This window comes from Patella vulgata, chromosome 1 (assembly GCF_932274485.2).
Source record: "Patella vulgata chromosome 1, xgPatVulg1.2, whole genome shotgun sequence".
In the NCBI taxonomy this organism is placed as follows: domain Eukaryota; kingdom Metazoa; phylum Mollusca; class Gastropoda; family Patellidae; genus Patella; species Patella vulgata.
Window position 1 is genome coordinate 78,705,495 of NC_065879.2, and position 21,527 is coordinate 78,727,021.

The following is a 21,527-nucleotide window of genomic DNA, read 5'->3' on the forward strand; positions in this document are numbered from 1 at the left end:
AAAACTGAAGATATTAATTGGGTTTCCGCGAATTTCAGCAAGGTGATAAAGTTTCCAACAAGGCACAAAAACAAAAGAACAATTTTCCGCTTAGATTTAAACAAGAGTGTATTTTAACTCGAAAGGGCCTTTAGCGACATTTTGATGTGACAATGTGATATGAATATATGTTTTATTGCCTTTGTTTACGAACATCATGTATTATAGGAAAACTATATTTCTTTATAAATTTATGATGCACCATAATACCAATTATTAATCATGTTTTTTTTTACATAACTTAATCCGTAATAGACCAATAATCAGTTTCGTTATTTTAATTCAACATAAGCAAGGGTTGAAAAGTGTTCATAGATAGTGACTAGTCGATTAATACAACACATTGCAAACTCGACTTATTGGTCAATGTAAATCAACATTGATGTTATCTTACCGTGAATATCGATGGTGTTCGTCCTCTCATCACGACAATCAGAATGGTTAAAACAATTCTGTAAGTTGTTATTTGTTCTTGCAATGTCTGTGTAGTTTTATCATGTCCGCCAGTTTGTTTTGTCGGTTTGGTTTTGTTATGTATTTCGCCTGCACTTATTATTAGAGAGCAAAATGTAGTATATTATAATAAAATGTTCCAGTCCCTGTATATCGGTATAGAACCTAACTAACTATTCAGATATCATTATTATATACACAGATTATATTGTTATTTCTTTTACAGATAATATTATTATAATGACGCGTTTTAGAATAGTAGGTTGTTTAGTCTGCGGAGTTTTTTCACTTTTGCTGATAATCAAATGGCGGTAGGTTCATTCTTCAGTAATAATAACACAATAACCAGTTTAATCTACACATATCAGGACTTCCGAAACAAATATGGTGTATGAAGTGTTCTGGAAAGTGTAAGCATGCCATGCATTCAGTGCAATACTCACTACAAGTTTAATTTTTGCACGAAAATGACATGATACGTGATGTGCATTTTATGACCAATAGAAAATTAATTTAATTTGAAATTATCATGCACGTTCACGTGCCACAAACTTGGTAATTTCGAGACTAACCCATAATCCTTGTCGCTTAAAAGCTGGAGATTGAAACGAGGTCATTTGAGCCAGTAAAAGCACACGTTAGACCATTGCCCCCCCCCCCAAATTTTTATTTTTTATTTATTTATCTATCTCATTTTATTTATTAACTAACTAAAGACATGCCAGTATCTGGTCTAACCAGGTATTGTAGACACTAATCGTTAAATATGCATTACTGTATGTAGGGGCTAAATGTGCCCATTGAAGGTCTTTATTTTGACATCAGATACATTAGACATTTATTCACATTAGACATTTATGTCGACCCTAGAATCACCTCTTTTGATGGTACTGATCAAAACGGATTGAAACACGACCGTCATTTAATTACTTAAAGGAGCTAAATCGCTAACATTTGGGACCTAGAAATTCACAAAAGTGGGTCGCAACGCATATAATACTGTAATATGAATGTATATAAACTGATTTACATTTAATGGTTTCCGTTTTTACTCCAATTTCAAATCAGTTATGTTCGGCGAAATAAGTCAGCAATCTCAATCGAGTGCAAATTTCTAGCGTCTAGTTATTCTAGTCTACACAACTCCATTTGATTTGGTCATAGAACTAGAATACTAATTCTAGTTCTATGATTTGGTGCAATGTGTCTAGCCTCGTCCCTCGAGTCTCTCAATACAACTGGGGCTGAAGCGCATTATGGTACACGATTCGTGTACCAATGTTAAAAAAAATATTTTATCTTAAATATCGGATATCAAAGACTCATCTTTTCCCGGTAAGTTTACATCATCAATGTTGATTTAAATTGACCAATAATTCGTGTTTTCGATGTCGAAGATTTTGGAGGATTTTGAGTTACGGACTTAGGTCCTTTAATCTAAAATTGGCGAATCGAAGCTAAAAAAATTTTGGAGTACAAGTTTTGGCGTCACAATGTAACGAAACGTATAGTATAATTACATTTATTTTATGATCAGTAGTGGAATACCGCGTTTTATCAGTGAAATAAAAGTGTTATTCCACTGGCTAAAGTAGTCCATGTTGTTTTTACCTAAAATGATTGTAAAATCATAAAATAAATAGAACATTTGTCGTTTTGTCGTGAATAACATATTTTATTTCATCTCAAAGCAAGAAAACGTTTATATTTTCACTCATGCTACGCATTCGTGAAAATATAAGTTTTCTTGCTTCTCGATGAAATAAAATATGTTATTCACTCTAAAACGACAAATATCCTCTATGTATGCGTTTAGAACATGCAATAGTGTTTGGGGCCTAGCGCTCTTCAGGAACCCTTATTATTATTAAAATGGCATTATTATTATTATAATTGTTATCAATATTTGCTGGAATTCATTTTGCCTTTCTGTGATCGACACACCAGTTATATTACATGTGTTGTATTAAGCAAATTGAAAAAAAAAGATAGGCCCTATTGTCTTTTTTTTTTACCTCCAATCGGGGCAAAATTTATTTTATACACAAAATAAACCGCAAACGCGGAAATTCCGGTTTCCGATTTCAAAAAGCCCGGTTGGTAAAGAAATGTGAGACGTTAAATCCATTTCATTTCATTTCCATTGGTTGGTGCAGAAAATGGGACGTTAACCCCCATTTTATGTCCATTTATAAAACGTTTGGGTTGTGTAAAAAATGACCTAATGACCTCCAATTAGAATATCAATGTACTAACACAAATAAATTGAATCTTACTACTTTAGTAACTTCTAAAATGCTAAACAAATTGACATTGTATGATGATTGAATTTGTCCTGGGTTACTCAGGTAGCTTGATCTAGATCTGCAGGGAAGATACAACCAGACTATTAATAATACAAAATGGCCGCTAGCCTCGCCCAGTTTTGATGAGATAATAAAACAATTGATTGATTTTTTGACATAATTATCAAGAAATTCGTCAAAATATCCCCAAATAATGGTAAGTTAAGAATCTTGCGCTGTCATTTGTTGGTCATTTTGCAACCTTGGGTTATCACTTGGGCTCTATTTCATGAATGCAACACCACCACCCGCGGAACTGCACGAGCTGTGCTATTCAATTCAGGCCTATTGTTCATCTACTATGATCTACCACAGTTTAACTCATTGATTTTCATCTGTTTAATTATTTATCATACTATTCGATGTTTTTTTTTGCAATAATAGAATAAGAGTAACACTCGTCTTTACTTTTGAAATCGGTAAATGCACGTAGTTTTATCTCGCCAGTAGCCTATTTAAATCTGCTGTGACTGTGGGTTATATATTTTCTGTTACTGTTAGTGCTAGGTTTATTTCTTTCTTTTAATTTTGGAGGGAATTGTAACTTCACACGCAAATTATCGTTTTTGGCGGAGCAAATTTGGTGATGTTTCACTATTACGGTACATACATACAATCCTTGATGGTGGAGGCAAGAATCAAAGAGTTTGAGTTATTTTAATAACTATGTCATATCCGACTTGGGTCGACATACATGTAACCTATGCCCCTTGGCTTTATTTGATGTAAAAATTCACATGGTCATTGGTCAGACAATATTTTATGTATAGCCAGTGGTTACTATACACATTGCGGCAGGTTCACACCAATTCTATTAAAATTAGTTGTGCCATCTTCACTCAAAATTGCAATATATAGACCTCCCGTAAAAACGACTTTGTCAATTATCAAAAACATTGGTAAAGGAATGAATGTTTGTTTGTATTACATATATTTGTTGATTAACTGCTAACTATTATTGTTTTAAACATTAAATGGAAATTAGGTAAGATTAGATAAAGAGCTCATAGTTTTTGCTATAGGCTATAGTTCAAATATAGATAATGAAAAGAGGGTATGCTGACAATTTCAGTCTAATTACTTCATTCTTAACCTATTTATTATTGATTCAATTTTAGGCTAGCCTTGATCGTCATTACTACCCTTTTTGCGATAATAAAATAAGTCTCAATTACCGGTACCGGTATCTATTTTTATGGTCATTTCATTCACAACAAAATGTATTCATATCCACTAAATATCGCAGGCTAATGATGTCATCGAGAGTTGATTATGGTTTTGAAAAGTTGATTTAATGTCTAACTAAAAAATTAGATAACATTTAAGGCCCCGCAAAAAAACCCTGCAATAGACAGATTTAGCTCTTGTATAATGCATGTTTAACTGATATGATGTCCATAATGCTGGGTAACGATTGAATTGCAGGAATGGAACCCTTGCATTTGTTTTCTGTTTGAGTATTCCGAATCATTCAATAAACTTTTACTGTAGACCATAACAAATGTTTATAGCAAATCACCATTGTGATCTTCTTAAGTTGACAAATAAGGATTTGAATAATTTACAAAACCAACCCACTCTTTCCGTAATACTTTGTATGATAAATGTATGAAAAAAGCGTTAAAGAGTATAAAGTTTTTACTCTTACTCCGTATTATCCAGAATCTTCTACATAACAAACACCACTCGGCAAACATCAGCAGAAGTCTGCCATTGGAACTACTTCAAGTTCCCTGATTACCAATAGTGTCACTCATGAAAATGCCTTTGAAGAATGTTTTGTCATACAAAGCTTTCAAAGACTGAAGCTTATCTGATTTTCTTTAAACAAGGAAAACTCTCCAATGAAACACACTAAAGATCTCTATGCACAAGCAGACTACTGAAATAAAATTGTACCATATGTTACCCCCAAAATGACCTAGTTTTTCTTGACTGGACAGCGCGATTGGTTGGCTGAATGGTTAGCAACTGCACACTGTATCATAAGGTCTGTCATTGAGTCAACTGTTGTCGTTATGACTCCCCTTTTGTATGTGACAAGGAGTAGTGTCGCCTGTCCAACCTCATGGGTTTTCTCTGGGTTCTCCAGTTTCCTCCCACTGCTAAAGACCCCTATCTGCAAGTTAATTATTGAAATAAAATTGAACCATATGTTAGTCCCAAAATGACCTAGTTTGTGTTGAGTGGACGTTAAACCCCATTTCTCTCTATCTTTCTCTTGACTGGACATTAAACTCAATTTCTCGTCATCCTTCAAAAACAATAATTCAAATGATAAAAAATTTTATATTGTAGGAAAGTATGAAAAGGAAGAATAATATCATTAACATGCCAGTTCTTCATCGGTGTACAGAATGTGATGAGATTTTTCCACAGTATGATCTATTAGAGAGACATCGTAAAATACATAGTGGTAATAGAATGATTAACATGCCACTTCTTCATCGGTGTACAGAATGTGATGAGATTTTTCCACAGTATGATCTATTAGAGAAACATCGTAAAATACATGGTGGTAATAAGATGATTAATATGCCACTTCTTCATCGGTGTACAGAATGTGATGAGATTTTTCCACAGTATGATCTGTTAGAGAGACATCGTAAAATACATGGTGGTAATAAGATGATTAATATGCCCCTCCTTCATCGGTGTACCGTATGTGATGAGATTTTTCCACAGTACGATCTATTAGAGAGACATCGTAAAATACATAGTGTTAATAAGGTCACCAATAAGCTGATAAAAGAAGAGGGAAAGGATGATTATGACGTGGATAAAAATTGTCAGATATATTTTGAAGACAACAAAACTCGTGAGGAAGACAAGACGGATGGTTTGAGTCATTCGAAGTTCCCTAATCAGACATATAAATCAGATTTTGCCAAAAAATGTCAAGAACGTGGTATTGAAGACAGAATAGCACAGAATCCAAACGAAACATTTGACTGTAATGTTTGTGATCAAGAATTCAGGTCTTCAATGGACCTGGAGGCACATTTTAAAGAGCATGCTTCCCAACAAAGATCAGAAGATTTGTTGGATGCAGAGTCGGAGAAACGCAAAAAAGAAATTGCATCATTGGATGAATATTGTAAAATGCATTTTAAAATGGGGGGAAAATTACAGAAGTATCGAAAATGTTTGGATGTGGAGAGTGTCCCAGAAATTAAAGCAGGAACGTCGGAGAGTACGGCAAGTACTTCACAACATAAACCACAAAGCCCAAAAAGTTTTAACATTAAAGATTATCCAAGTCAGATCCCGATCCATCTTTTGGATATAAATGGGTTATCATTGGAAAATTACACAGGGAAGGAGACCCAGTATACTTGCGATGTCTGTGACCAAGTATTTCAATATAAAAAGGATTTCAGAAAGCATTTAAAAATTCACAATATTGGAAAACCTTTTAAATGTGAGGTTTGTAATAAATCATTCAGTGCTAAGTGTGAGGTGATGCGACATTTCAAATATCATATAGGAGAGAAAGCATATAAATGTGATGTTTGTGAGAAAGCATTTGATACAGGGTTTAAGTTAAAATTACACACTAGAACCCATACTGGAGAAAAACCATATAAATGTGGGGTATGTAGCAAATCATTTATTTCAAATGGCGAGCTTAACAGACATTTCCGAACACATACTGGCGAGAAACCATACAAGTGTGACATTTGCAGTAAGTGTTTCATCGATAACAGTGGTTTGACGAAACACATAAAGAAGCACATGGAAGGAGAAAATAAAAGTGAAAGTAGCAAGGTAATCCGCGAGAAAAGATTTTTCTGTGAAATTTGCGATCGATCGTTTGTGTTTAAGAGCCAGTTGATTAATCATGTTCGAAGTCACACTGGAGAGAAACCTTTTAAATGCGAGGTTTGCAGTAAATTTTTTCCTGTCAGTTGCTCTTTAAGTAAACACATGAAAACCCATACTGGTGAAAAACCGTTTAAATGTGAGCTCTGCCCGAAGTCATTTAGATATAGCACAGATCTGAACCGCCACATGAGAATTCACACTGGTTTAAAGCCGTTCATTTGCGAAATCTGTAACAAAACATTCATGGACAAGAGTGCTCTTAACAAACATTTCCGGTCTCACACCAGAGAGAAATCGTACAAATGTGATGTTTGTAGTAAATCCTTTTATAATTTGAATGTTTTAAATCGGCATTTACGAACCCACGTCAAAAAACTATACAAATGCGAAATTTGCAGCGATTTATTTTTGACGAATAACGACCTGTCAAAACACATCAGATTTCATACCGGAAACAACCCGTTTCTGTGTGAAATTTGTCATAAGGCCTTTGCGGTCAAAAGTGCGCTAAAGAAGCACATTATAACTCACACTGAAGACAAAAATTATGCGTGTAACATCTGTAATAAGTCGTTTTTTAATATCTCAGATTTAACACGGCACACAAGAATTCACACTGGGGAGAAACCATTTAAATGTGATGTTTGTAGCAAAGCATTTAATGACAGTAGCTCCTTTAAGAAACATGTCCGAATTCATACTAAAGAAGATAATTCTGCATCTTAAAAGTTTATAGGACATGAAATGTATACGTACATGTCTATCCAAAGATTTGTTTGGTTCCTTCTCGTCCCTATGGTATCATGGAGGTCACCGTTGACCTTCGCTGTTTCAGGAATTTTTCCGCCCTCTGCTTATACTTTTAGTTAGGGGTTAATTTGTTGCAGTCTTGGAATTAGTATACAAAGATGTTAACTACACGTACATTAGCTACTTTTTGACATTTTAATAATAATCTGCACTCCAATCAGTTACTGTGTTACTGTACTTATTTGTAGTAAAAGGGGGTTGGGTGGCCGAATGGTTAGCACATGCAGGCTACATCATAAGGTCTGTCATTGAGTCAACTGGCTTGGTTTCGATTCCCTGGTTGTACGTGACAAGGAGTAGGGTCGCCTGTCCAACCTCGTGGGTTTTCTCCGGCTCCTCCGGTTTTCTCCCACTGCTAAAGACCCCTACGTGTAAGTGACTTATGGAAATAGAATTGAACCATATGTTAGTCCCAAAATGACTTAGTTTGTGTCAAGTGGACATTAAACCCCATTTCTATCTGTAGTAATCGAAATTGTATTATCGCAAGGTACAAATAGTTCGATACAAATTCACTACTTATGTATCCATAAAATTGTACAAATATAAGCCAATAAATAAGAAAATTGTGTCCATGTCATTGATAATCTCAGACAATTGATATACAGGTACATGACATGTAGCAACAGATTGAAGTGCAGAGTTGTCAAACTTAACACCCCATAAAACAATAAAGATTAAATAATCAAGGTTGAATAATTAGATGACAGATGTAGACTAATCATGTCATTGATAACATAACCCTTTTTACTTGGTACATGTACCTGTAAATATATTCTACACTTTGTATCTCTCGACAGCCCCAATCCATTAGAAACTACTGCTCCTTAATCTCAACCTGTCCGAATCATGTGAATATCTCTCTGTATTGTAGGACCATATACATGTATATAGTTACAGCAGTTTTAGACATCTAAGGAACATTAGTTTCTAAAGGCCAAGGGGTTAACAATGATTTCATAACTGGTAAATGGTATTTTTAATGCTAAAATGACTTGAAGACACATGTGAATGATTTTTATGATTACATTGTACATATCTTATATAATGACATTGTTTTGTAAAATTTTGTTTTGTTTTGTTTAATTTTGTTCTGTTTAGTTTCTTCTTTGTTGTTGCTGTTTTCCCTGTGTTAACCGTGAGATATAGGGTTAATTATATTGTTAAGCATAGCTAGAGGGGAGGGGTGGGGTATTTGAGCCACATTGTGAATTGTGCCAGTTTCTTTGGTTGCCCATTTTATGTCCTCTCCCTTATATGGGCTGTCACTAGGAAATTTTTTGTATTGTGGTATGTGTAAGTACATGTACATGTACATTGTACATGTATATCACCACAATTTCTTTGATTTATAATTATTTTCTTGTGTTGCGAAAATGTAATTTGTTTGTGTGTTATTGTACATAAAATATAAATGGTTTAATTTGTTTTTGTAAAATAATATTTAGTGTAAAAAAACTTCATGGAAATTGACTTAACAACTAGACGTTGACTGGCAAAAAATGGTACCAACAATTTAATTAAAATTTTGATTATAATTTATTTTTTCTTTCTTTCTATATGGTTGACTAGGTAACATTGAACAATAACAATTTTTAACAATAACAATAGGCGTTTTTGTGAACCGATTAGATTAGACCGATTAGCTATTATACGCATTTGTGAACCAAGTTGATTATGCCAATCGTTACATTTGTGAGACGATTTAACTCAACTGATTAGGCAAATCGACCTAATCGTCCCAGGAGGTGTTTAGGCGATTAGATTTGACTTTTTCAAAATGGCGGAATGTTCGACGTCGTAAGTAATTTTTAATGCTTATTGTTGTTTTTCTCCATAAAAAATGTTTTTTTTAAAACGCATTTGACGTGTTTAATGTTAACTTTATAGTCCACAAGAATGTTAGATCACCTCTAAGCAATTTTATTCATTTACAGTTATTTCAATATATTCCTCGATCCTAGGTTTTCTCAGTAAACTTTTTACATGTTTTGTCACTTCAGTTTTCAAAAAAATACTTGAACTTGTTGGACATAGGAGATTGTTTCTAACGGCAACCATTTTTCCTTTTTTGCGTAGATAACCTTCATTTGTCTTTAACAAGTCATCAATAATTAGCAATTTTTTTTTCTGATCGGTGTCCGTGATGGCAGCCATCTTACCAAATCGTAATTATCAAATTTCACATTTGTGGACCATACCTAATCAAATCGAAATCATACCAAATCGTACTAGCAAATCAAAACCTAATCTAATCGACTCACAAAAACGCCAAATGTTTTATTTAATTTTGAGAATGTATTATGTAAGATTTTGATAAAGAGCAGTCTGTTGTTGCTTTAATAGTTTAAAAATAGATAACGAAAATGTATACCGGGTATAATAAAAATTTCAGTCTAAATACTGAATGTTTGAAGTTATGACAAGGAATAGCCGAAATAGTCTTGATTATCAAGTACTATTTCTAAGATAATAAATGAAGTCAGCCTCTCTGAGTGACATCCATATTAATATTTATGGTGAACATTGTTTAATCCATACAATATCTTGGCTATCCAATGGTCTAAAGAGTTGATTGTGGGCTTGTCATGTGATTAAATGTCTAAATACTATTTATTATCACATTTGAAGTCAGAAAAAGGCTTGCAATAGGCAGATTTATCTCTTACATAATGCATCTTTAAAGAAAGATTTGAGTTTCATTTTCCACTGCCACATGACCACACATGACCACAAATATCACTACTGATAATTTGATTGATCAGTTAGTTCACATAATCTGAAGCATGTAGGTCAGATGTCAAATCAAACACCTCCACATTGTTATGGATATATATACATAACCTCTGAACTTGCCACACATAATTAAGGATTTGACCTTTCAGCTCAACGCTTCTTATCCATATAGCACTTGATACATGTGAATATTGACTACCCCCAATTCCCTATAGAAAAATACAGGAAAATGATAGATTTCATACCGGTATATCCCTTACAAATTCTTTTTTCTTTGAGTACCTTAAAACATTTACTTCAAATCTGCCATCTCCGAATTTCGAAAATTACGTCATTAACTTTCATATTAGTACGATTTTCATGAAATTTGGAATATAAGTAGATCTCATTCATTCAACTTCAACAATATCATTAGAAAATAGTCTGTTCCTTAGCTCGTCTGAGGTATGTGGCAGCTCTCCATATTATAGGACCGTATACATACATGTTCTTGTGTATGCCACAGCTGTTCTTGTGAGGCAGTCTAAGTAATCTAATACAAAAGGCAGTTTCAGGTGGTCCAAATGCCTCACGGTAAATGACATATGCGCTCATTGGCCACATGTAGGTTGGGATGGTTATGAGTGACAACTTATCATCAGCAGCTGGTTCAGCAACAAATATTCATATACATACCCCATCTCATTCCAGCCAATATACTGTTATTAGATCCTGTTGAATTTGTTTGTTGCATTTTGTCATGCTCTAATGTTCGAATATGTACATGTAAATTCAAATATTTTTTTCTGTATTATTATTCAGTGTCAAGCCAATTGCAGTTTTATCAGTTTTTTTGTCTCCTAGGGGAATTATTAATTAATTAAATCAACCAATTCTTAAAAATAAATAAACAGATAAAGAATTATATTGAAATTTGACAATGCACCAAAAGTTGATCTTTCAAATAGAATCAAATACAACGTATTTCAAAAGCATATTTGAATAATGGATTAAAATATGTGAATAGTAAAATGACACAGTTTTTCTTCAATTTTTCTCTGTTGTTAGCTGAAATGTTTGTTAGGCTTCTCTAATATACCTGGTCATCACAAGGAAAATAATTGGGTGGTGTTAAATGAGATTTCTTGTGAAACACATATATTAATGACATTGCTATTAAAGATTACAATTGTTATTATCATTTACAATTATTGATATAGTGATTACAATGATTGTTATCAATTACAATAATTGCTAATAATTATTGTTATTTTTTAATGATTGTTATTAGTGACACAATAATGGTTATTGGTCATCATTTTTATTGATTACCGTACATTTATTAACAATTAAGATTACAATTATTATTTTTACTTAATACAATGATTATTATTAGTCATTGCAATTATTATTATTTTTAGTGATTATTAGTATCTTTACCTAAATAAATTACATGTATTCCAACTAAGCATTTTTTAGTTATTCTTTAAAATGATATAAATAAAGATTTTAATCTCTGAATGTCATTTGGATGTGCACATAAAAGATCCCTTGACAGTTGGAATTCAATACCTGTCTGGGTAAGGGGAGTTGGATGGCCAAATGGTTAGCGTGTGTGCTTTGTATCATAAGGTTTGTCATTGAGTCAACAGGCGTGGTTTCAATTCCCCTGTTGTACATGACAAGGAGGAGTAGGGTCGCCTGTCCAACCTCGTGAGTTTTCTCTGGGTCCTTCGGTTTCCTCCCACTGCTAAAGCCCCCTATGTGCAAGGGAATTATTGAAATGAAATTGAACCATATGTTAGTCCCGAAATGACCTAGTTTGATTTGAGTGGACGTTAAACCCCATATCTCTCTCTCTCCCAGTCAAGGTAAAATTTTCCTGATAGCACACTGTATAGCCTATTTCTTTCCCAATAGCACACTGTATGGCCTATGTCTGTCCTGATAGCACACTGTATGGCCTATTTCTGTTCCGATAGCACACTGTATGGCCTATGTCTGTCCTGATAGCACACGGTATGGCCTATGACTGTCTATGTTAGCCTGGGTTGGTACTGAAAAATAGGACTTGTCTTACGAACATAGGAGCGATGGTGGCTCAGTAAATAAGATGTCACTCACCAGCCTGGAGATCACAAGTTTGATTCCAGTGTGGGCTGAGCAATTTCATCAGGTTTTTCTGGCATGGTTTTCATTTGTCGGTGGTGCTGGATGGAGGACCTGACATGGACAGCTGTCCAGTCATTCATATGGGACGAAAACGTAAAAGATCTCTTGGCAGTTGGTATTTGATATAAGAGTAGGCTGTAGTGCCGCTGTCCGGGCAAAATTTCACTCATAGTACACTGTATGGCGTATACCCGTCTTTGTAACCGATTCATAAATCGGGTCAGTTTGTACGTTGGAACAGCCTTAAGTTAATATGATGGAAGAGCTTTTAGTTTAAGGGATAGGTTATTGTTATTGTCTAATAATATGAACTCTGTGAACTGTTGTAATGTTTTTTTGATGTATGTTTTTTATGTATATTAATTTATTACGTTATAAACTTCCAGGCTGCGCTACGCTTCGTAAAATAGTAACCTAAAGCATTGATGTTAAATTGTTTAATATCCCTGCGTAATTAATGCTCCCTGTGTCAGTCTTGCAAATGGCTTTCCTAGAAACCATGTTTTTTCGTTTTTGCGTGTGGTCAAGTTAACAGGCTCTTGGAGGTAAATAATTCTGTAATATTGCATTTGTATGTCATATTTCGTTTAATGTAGTATTCATTTATTTGTCCTGCTATGTTTTGCGTTGTGTTAAACTGTATTAATTTGTATTTTTCAGTTTTCACGTCTGTGTTACCGGCATGTCTTTTAATTCAAGTCTGGAAGTTCAGTCTAAGTTGTTTGCGTTCATCATGATTGTATGATATTCTACGTTAGGCTATTTCCAATGTTTATACGATGATATCCTCGTCCGATGTCATGAAGCATTAAAGAGACAATGAATAAAGATATGTATATGGTGTATTACAGTTAGTCGAGTCTCCTTTTCAATCTATGGTGTTATACTCCTGTTATCATGATCACAGGCTGGGTGCGTCCGTCTAGGTCTCCAGCTGCCTCTATAGTGAAAACTACTCTGTAGGGAGTTCAAACACCTGTCGAATGGAATGAAAGGAACTTTATGCGGTAAATATGTAAGTGAACTTTGAAGTTTTCTGACATTAGTGCGTCCTTAGTATTATTTGAACTGTTATAAAAATTGCGGCAGTATTGATGAAGAGGACATTATATTTTTTCGTTTGCGCATTGTTTACAATGGCTACGTCTGCGAGTGATCCAGTTGATCCTACTGATCAGAGTGCATACGGTTCTGTTAAATCAAGATCAGCGAAAAACTCTGAACGTTCATCAAAAAGATCGTCTGTTATTTCATTGAAGTTAATTCAAGCAGCCGAGGAAGCAGCTGTTATTGAACAGAAATTAAAGTATCATTCCATAGAAGCCGAAAAGAAATTAGAACTTGAAAATATTCAGCTACGTAAAGATTTGGATATTGCGAATGCAAAGGTGAATGCTCTTCGAAGATTTGAAAATGAAGATTTTAAAGTTGAATCCATGATACCAGTATGTGAACAAAATAAGTCAGAACTTGTCGCAACCTTTGTGAATAGTCATAATTTTTCTACAGATTATGGTGATCCGCCTCACTTGTCACCTGCAGTTAACCCTATTAACCCTGTGAGTTCGATAAGTAAACCTGTCATTCCTGCCAGTTCACCTTTGGTGTTTTTACCGCCGCCCCAAATTCCAGTTAGTGATGTATATAATAATACCCCACCTATGAACAATGCTGATCACTCTCATGCGTCACAGTCCGCTCCTGCCCAAGTGTCTTCCGCTGTACATGTACCTGCCAGTGACTTGGTTCGTATTTTGACAGATCAGGCTAACTTTAATAGATTACCCCCTCCAGAACCAGGTGTGTTTTCCGGTGACCCTTTGAAATATCCAAACTGGAAGTGTGCCTTTAAAACACTGATCGAACATAAGAACATTCCGAAAGAACAATGTATGCATTATCTGCATCGATATATCAGTTTGAAGATGCAAAGTCATTGCTTGAAAAGCGATATGGCGATCCATTTATTGTGGCTAATGCATTTAGGGACAAATTAGAGGCTTGGCCAAAAGTACCTAACCGAGATGGTCCTGCACTGCGTCATTTTGCGGATTTTCTTAAACAGTGTTACACTGCGATGCGAACAATTAATTGCCTTAATGTACTGAATGATATGCGTGAAAATAGAAAACTGTTAAATAAACTCCCTGATTGGTTGGTGATGCGTTGGGGAAGAACTGTTAGTGATTATAGAAAAAAGAGACAAGAGTTCCCTCCCTTTAGTGAATTTGTTGGCTTTGTGACTGATGAAGCAGACATTGCATGTGACCCTTTAACTTCCATTACATATGCGCCTAATAAGAAAGAACATGTTCCTTCAACAAATCAACGTAGAACTGCATTTTCAACTGAAATAAAGGAATATTCGAGTTATGTTCCAGAAAATTGTGCCTTTTGTCATAGATCAAGTCATTCCATTAATGATTGTACTTTATTCACTAAAAAATCAATGTCTGACCGTAAAGACTTTCTGAGGTCAAACAGATTATGTTTTGCTTGCTTATGTCTTGGGCATGTGTTACGTGCTTGTAAATCAAGACTCAGGTGTAGAATTTGTAATCATTTGCATCCTTCATTACTTCATGGAGATACTGGTCAACCAAGTAGGCCAATGCGTAATGAAAATACTGAAGTCAAGTCTGCTGTTTCGCATACTTTAAGAACTGGGACTGATAAGTGCGCTATGATCGTACCCGTGTGGTTGTCTCACAAAGATAATCCAAGTAAAGAAATTTTGACGTATGCTCTTTTGGATTCTCAGTCCGACACAACATTTGTTTTAGACAAAACATGTGATGCTCTTGACATAGAAGGACTTCCTGTTAAATTGTCTTTGTCTACTATGTTTGCTAAAGACACTCTTATCGACAGTCGTAAACTTAATGGTCTTGTTGTGCGTGGCTATAATTTTGACGTTAGAATTCCGCTGCCTGATACCTATACAAGAGATATTATGCCGGCTAATCGTACTCATATACCGACACCTGATGTGGCGAAGCGTTGGTCATATTTAGAACCCGTTGCAAATAAACTTCAACCTTTGATGAGTTGCGACGTTGGATTGCTCATTGGTTACGATTGCGCAAGAGCTCTAGTTCCACGCGATGTCATACCCCCCGAGAGTAATGGTCCATACGCTGAACGGACATACTTGGGTTGGGGCATCATTGGTATTGTAGATTTTAATTCGACTAATGAAGTAGATCATATTGGCTTGAGTCATCGCATTATAACTTGTGAAGTGCCTAATTTGAACACTGCGGACATTGATGGTCGACAGGATGTTGTCGATCGCTGCGATCAAGGTCAAGTTCATATTTCGTTTCGCAACAAGATAAAGGAAGTCATCAGTCCAGATTGTATTCTTAAGCTCATGGAAATGGATTTCAATGAACACTTGGATGACTCTTCAATTATGTCTAGTGACGACCGGAGATTTTTGGACATAATGTCGCGAAAGATTCATATTGCGCCAAATGGACATTACGAAATGCCATTACCGTTTCGGAGTTCTGAACCAGTTATGCAGAATAATAAAATTTTAGCACTTCGTCGTTTGTATCATTTAGAGTCACGTCTTCGTAGGGATAAACATTTGCGCTCAGATTACGTAAGTTTTATGGAAGACATTATTGATAAAGGATATGCCGAAAGGGTTAGTGATGATTCGTACATATCTGAACATGTTAATTATATTCCGCATCACGCCGTTTACATCCCAAAGAAACCTGGAAAAATCTGTGTGGTATTCGATTGTCAAGCTAAGTTCCGAGATAAATCTTTGAATGACTACCTGTCTGTTGAAAGGACCGGACTTAACAAACGCCTTAGTTGGTGTACTTTGTCGATTTCGGAAAGAACGAGTTGCCTTTATTTGCGATATCGAAAAGATGTTTTACCAGTTTCACGTTAATGTTGAACACCGAGACTACCTTCGATTTCTCTGGTGGAGAAATGGTAATTGTGACTCTAAACCTCAAGAATTCCGTATGACCGTTCATTTGTTTGGGGCTGGGTCATCTCCGGGATGCTCAAACTTTGCTTTAAAACAAGCCGCGAAAGATCACGAGAAAGATTTCGGCACAGTTGTCTCAAATTTCATTCAGAAGGATTTCTATGTTGACGATGGTTTAACGTCAGTTTCGTCTGTGAGTGAAGCTATCGACCTAATCAGTAAGAGTAAGGAACTTTTATTGTGTTGTGGAATACGTTTGCATAAATTTCTATCTAATTCAGCAGAAGTTATTGAATCTATACCGTGTCATGATCGTGCAGAAGGAGTAAAGAATCTCGATTTGACTATCGATGATCTCCCAACAGAACGTGCACTAGGGATTGAGTGGTGCATTGAGTCGGATGCGTTCCGATTTCGAATCAAACTTTCGGATAAACCTTTAACGAGAAGAGGTATACTTTCTATTATAAGTTCGATATACGATCCGCTTGGCTTCATATCTCCTTTGTTATTAGTTGGGAAACAAGTTTTACAAGAAATGTGTAGGCTTAACACTGGTTGGGATGATGTGATTCCTGAAGATTTGCTACCACGTTGGCAACGGTGGAGAGATGAACTGTTTAAAATTGAGACTCTTAAGATTGATAGATGTTTCAAGCCTGATGGTTTTGGAACTGTGGTTTCCGTAGGGATTCATAATTTTTCGGATGCGAGTACATTCGGCTATGGAGAATGCTCTTATTTGCGACTAGTGGATGCTAATCAACGTGTTTATGTTTCATTAGTCATGTCGAAGTCCAGAGTGACTCCGTTGCGAGCTATAACTATTCCACGTCTTGAACTGACTGCAGCTGTCGTTGCTGTCAATGTGAACTTACTTATTAAAAAAGAATTAGGATACCCTACAGTTGCTCAATATTTTTGGACTGATAGTCGTGTCGTATTAGGGTATATAAACAACGATGTTCGTCGCTTTCAAACATTTGTTGCAAATCGCGTCCAGAAAATCCGAGATCATTCACAACCGAGAGAATGGCATCATGTTACAACGAAAGCAAATCCTGCGGACATAGCGTTTCTGTGGAAATCTGTAATACCGGATGACAAGGAAGATTATTCGAGTATCGCCTTTGAGGCAGATGATCCTAACATTTGTAAAATTAACTCTTTCGCTCTGAAAACCGAGAACAGTTTTGTTGTGATGAGACTGAGTTTTTGTTCTAGTTGGTTTCAACTTAAAAAGGTTATTGCCTACTGTTTACGTTACATGTCTATTCTTAGAAATCGAATTGCTAAGGACACTAATATTGAAAATCCTGTTGGACCTTTAAGGGTTAACGAACTTAATAAAGCAGAAATTGTGTTATTGAAGCTAGTTCAATCAGAAGTTTTTAGTAAGGAGTTGGAAACTTTGCGATCCGTGAAACAGCTTCAAAATGAGTCTAATAGAAATGACATTCGTTTGCGTCGGAAGTACATGTATATACAAAAGAATTCAACTTTGAGTAAGTTAGATCCATTTTTGGATGATAATAACCTTTTACGAGTTGGTGGACGACTTGGTAACTCAAGACTAAGTTGTGCTGAGAAATACCCAATTATTATGCCGCGTAAGTCTTTCGTGACAGAACTTTTAATTGCTCATCATCATGAATTGTGTGAACACCAAGGTCGTGGACTTACTGTGAATGAACTTCGTTTAAACGGTTATTGGATTCTGGGATGTACCAGTGCGGTTTCGGAATACATTCATAAATGTGTTAAATGTAGGAAATTGCGTGGTTGATGTCAAGACCAGAAGATGTCAAATCTTCCCGAGGACAGATTGGAATCCACGGCGCCCTTTACGTATTGCGGAGTTGATTGTTTTGGCCCTTGGTTGATCAAAGAGGGGCGTAAAGAACTCAAGAGATATGGTGTTCTGTTTACCTGTTTAAATTGTCGCGCGATTCATGTAGAGACTGTCAATACCATGACTACTGATTCTTTTATCAATGCGTTGCGTAGGTTTTTAACATTTCGTGGTCCAATACGAGTGCTTCGGTGTGACAACGGGACTAACTTTGTTGGAGCTAAGCGAGAGCTTATGGATGCTTTCAAAGAGATGAATCATCAACACATCCGACAGTTCCTGCTTAAACGTAGTTGCGATTATTTTGAGTTCAAGATGAACGTCCCTTCTGCCAGTCACATGGGAGGCATTTGGGAACGGCAAATCCGTACCGTACGCAGTATTCTTTCTTCATTAATGGACCAATCCGGTACTCAACTAGATGACGAGTCACTTCGGACATTTATGTGCGAGGCAGCTGCAATCGTAAACAGCCGACCCTTAACGACTGATACTTTAGAACCTCTCACGCCTAACAATCTATTAACTATGAAATCAAAAATTCTGTTACCACCACCTGGTAATTTTCAACAACCTGACGTTTACTCTAGAAAACGTTGGAGACGAGTACAGTATTTGGCTAATGTTTTTTGGTCCCGTTGGCGAGTAGAATATTTACAGAATCTACAAACTCGACAGAAGTGGACTCAACCCATTCGAAATGTTCAAGTTGGTGACATTGTTTTGATTAAGGATGCTGAATTTCCCTGAAATAGTTGGAACTTAGGAAGAGTTGTTGTTGCGGATCCAGACTCAGATGGACATGTGCGAAAGGTGAAGATTATGATTGGTGATCGTGCGTTGGATGATAACGGAAAGCGAGTTAATCCTATATCATACCTGGATCGTCCAATTCATAAACTAGTTGTTTTATTGGAAAACTAGACCAGGGTGTTCCCCATCGAGGAGCCTTCGTTTTTGCGATTACGATTACGTTAGTGCGTTGCGGGACATTTTGTTGTTCTATCTTGCCATACATATAGATGTAGGCCTATGTACATTTTCGTTGCGATTTGGTTAGTGCGATACGAATATGGGAATTCGAACATTCTGTAATAATTGTCAATTTTAGTCTTGGTAATGTGCGTATATTTATGTACATGTAACATGTAATATCTTTCTGCGCAGATTGCAGAGTGTCTTGTCATGCTTCATTTTATGAAAATTAAATGTCTTTAATTTTGAGGAGCCATGTAACCGATTCATAAAACGGGTCAGTTTGTACGTTGGAACAGCCTTAAGTTAATATGATAGAAGAGCTTTTAGTTTAAGGGATAGGTTATTGTTATTGTCTAATAATATGAACTCTGTGAACTGTTGTAATGTTTTTTTGATGTATGTTTTTTATGTATATTAATTTATTACGTTACAAACTTCCAGGCTGCGCTACGCTTCGTAAAATAGTAACCTAAAGCATTGATGTTAAATTGTTTAATATCCCTGCGTAATTAATGCTCCCTGTGTCAGTCTTGCAAATGGCTTTCCTAGAAACCATGTTTTTTCGTTTTTGCGTGTGGTCAAGTTAACAGGCTCTTGGAGGTAAATAATTCTGTAATATTGCATTTGTATGTCATATTTCGTTTAATGTAGTATTCATTTATTTGTCCTGCTAGGTTTTGCGTTGTGTTAAACTGTATTAATTTGTATTTTTCAGTTTTCACGTCTGTGTTACCGGCATGTCTTTTAATTCAAGTCTGGAAGTTCGAGTCTAAGTTGTTTGCGTTCATCATGATTGTATGATATTCTACGTTAGGCTATTTCCAATGTTTATACGATGATATCCTCGTCCGATGTCATGAAGCATTAAAGAGACAATGAATAAAGATATGTATATGGTGTATTACAGTTAGTCGAGTCTCCTTTTCAATCTATGGTGTTATACTCCTGTTATCATGATCACAGGCTGGGTGCGTCCGTCTAGGTCTCCAGCTGCCTCTATAGTCTTCATTAGCCCAGTAGGACATTAAACCTAAACCCATTTTCATTTCATGTCTTGTGTACATGCTGGCATTACCATAAAAAGGAACCCTTGAGAGTTAGAATTCAAAAAAGAGATGCCAAAAAGGCTGCTATTCTGGCAAAACTTCCCTCCTAGCACACTGCATAGCATATATTTGTCTTTTAACCCCATACTTTTTTTTTTAAGTAAAATTTAGAAATAGTTGAAGTACTTAAATTAATGCGTTCCTTCATATCATAAGTTTAAGCGACCAAAAAGGTGGCCTACAAGTTCTGACACAAATAAGTTCTAGCACATTTTGACCTTCTTGTACATCTAGATTTTATTTTCTGCACCACTCGTGTATTCTTCATCTATCCCCAACCATAAGGGGTCCTTTAATGTGTACGACAAAAGGATTGACCTCAGTTTTCCAAACGAATTGGGGATCATGGTGGCTAATTGGGTGAGGCACTGGCTTGCTAGCCTGAAGGGCGGATGTTCGATCCCTGCATTTGCCGAGAAAGTCCATTCAGATTTTCCGGCGTGGTACCCCCTTGTCAGTGATGCAGGATGGAAGGCCTGACAAGGACAGTTGTCTAGTCATTCAGATGGGAAGAAAAACCGAGGTCCTGTGTACACATTGGCGTGAATGTAACTGATCCCTTGACAGTTGGAATTTGATAAAAGAGTAGGCCGCAGTGCTGCTGTCCGGGCAAAATTTCCCTCATAGCACACTGTATGGCGTATGCCCGTCTTCATTAGCCCAGTTCGGAGCAGAATCGTAGGACGTTAAACCCCATTTCATTTCCAAACGACTGGGGGTAGTTGGGTGGTCAAGTAGTCTGACAGATCACAAGGTCTGTCATTGAGTCAAGTGGTGTGGTTTCTATCCCATGCTTGTACATGACAAGGAGTGGGATTGTCTGCTCGACCTAATAGGTTTTCTCCTGGTCCTCTGGGTTCTTTCCACTGCTAAAGAACCCTACATGCAACCGAATTATTGAAATCAATTGTACAATATGGTAGTCCCAAAATAACCTAGTTTGTGTTGAGTGGATGCTTTCTCCTTGCCAGAACTTCCATCATACATCACCGACAGAGGGAAACTAATTAGAAACTAGAACTTGCGACCTCCTAGTTTACTGATCTGTGTCACATTCAGTGAGTAACAATGAGTACTGATCTGTGTCACATTCAATGAGCAACCATGACTAACCTACATATCATGGGCTTGGAGAAATTGATCTCTAATAATGAATAAGGGAAAGTATGATAATAAATAATCATTAAATGAACAGGAATTTGACTACCTGATAATAGATATTTGATTTAAAGGAGCTAAATCGCTAATATTTGGGACCTAGAAATTGACACAAATGG

The 21,527-nt window shown here is 36.0% G+C and overlaps 2 protein-coding genes and 1 long non-coding RNA gene across 3 annotated transcripts; all 3 read left to right on the top strand.

Moving 5' to 3' along the window:
• The first annotated feature begins 2,895 nt into the window (after window positions 1-2,895).
• Window positions 2,896-11,540, top strand: LOC126810787 (zinc finger protein 345). Its single transcript, XM_050536065.2, has 2 exons — window positions 2,896-2,994; window positions 5,136-11,540. Exons 1-2 carry the CDS (start codon window positions 2,992-2,994, stop codon window positions 7,386-7,388), a joined length of 2,256 nt encoding a protein of 751 aa, XP_050392022.2. The 5' UTR covers window positions 2,896-2,991; the 3' UTR covers window positions 7,389-11,540.
• Window positions 11,541-13,353: 1,813 nt separating this feature from the next.
• Window positions 13,354-14,764, top strand: LOC130012550 (uncharacterized). The gene has a single exon (XM_056100726.1). It carries the CDS (start codon window positions 13,454-13,456, stop codon window positions 14,354-14,356), a length of 903 nt encoding a protein of 300 aa, XP_055956701.1. The 5' UTR covers window positions 13,354-13,453; the 3' UTR covers window positions 14,357-14,764.
• A 2,627-nt stretch (window positions 14,765-17,391) lies between these two features.
• Window positions 17,392-20,045, top strand: LOC130012551 (uncharacterized). The gene is made up of 2 exons (XR_008788024.1): window positions 17,392-19,744; window positions 19,860-20,045. It is a non-coding gene; the product is annotated as an uncharacterized LOC130012551 (long non-coding RNA).
• The last annotated feature ends 1,482 nt before the right edge of the window (window positions 20,046-21,527 follow it).

Coding starts and splice junctions, on each gene's coding strand:
- LOC130012550 (XM_056100726.1), top strand. CDS start 13,454: ATGAAGAGGACATTATATTTTTTCGTTTGCGCATTGTTTACAATGGCT.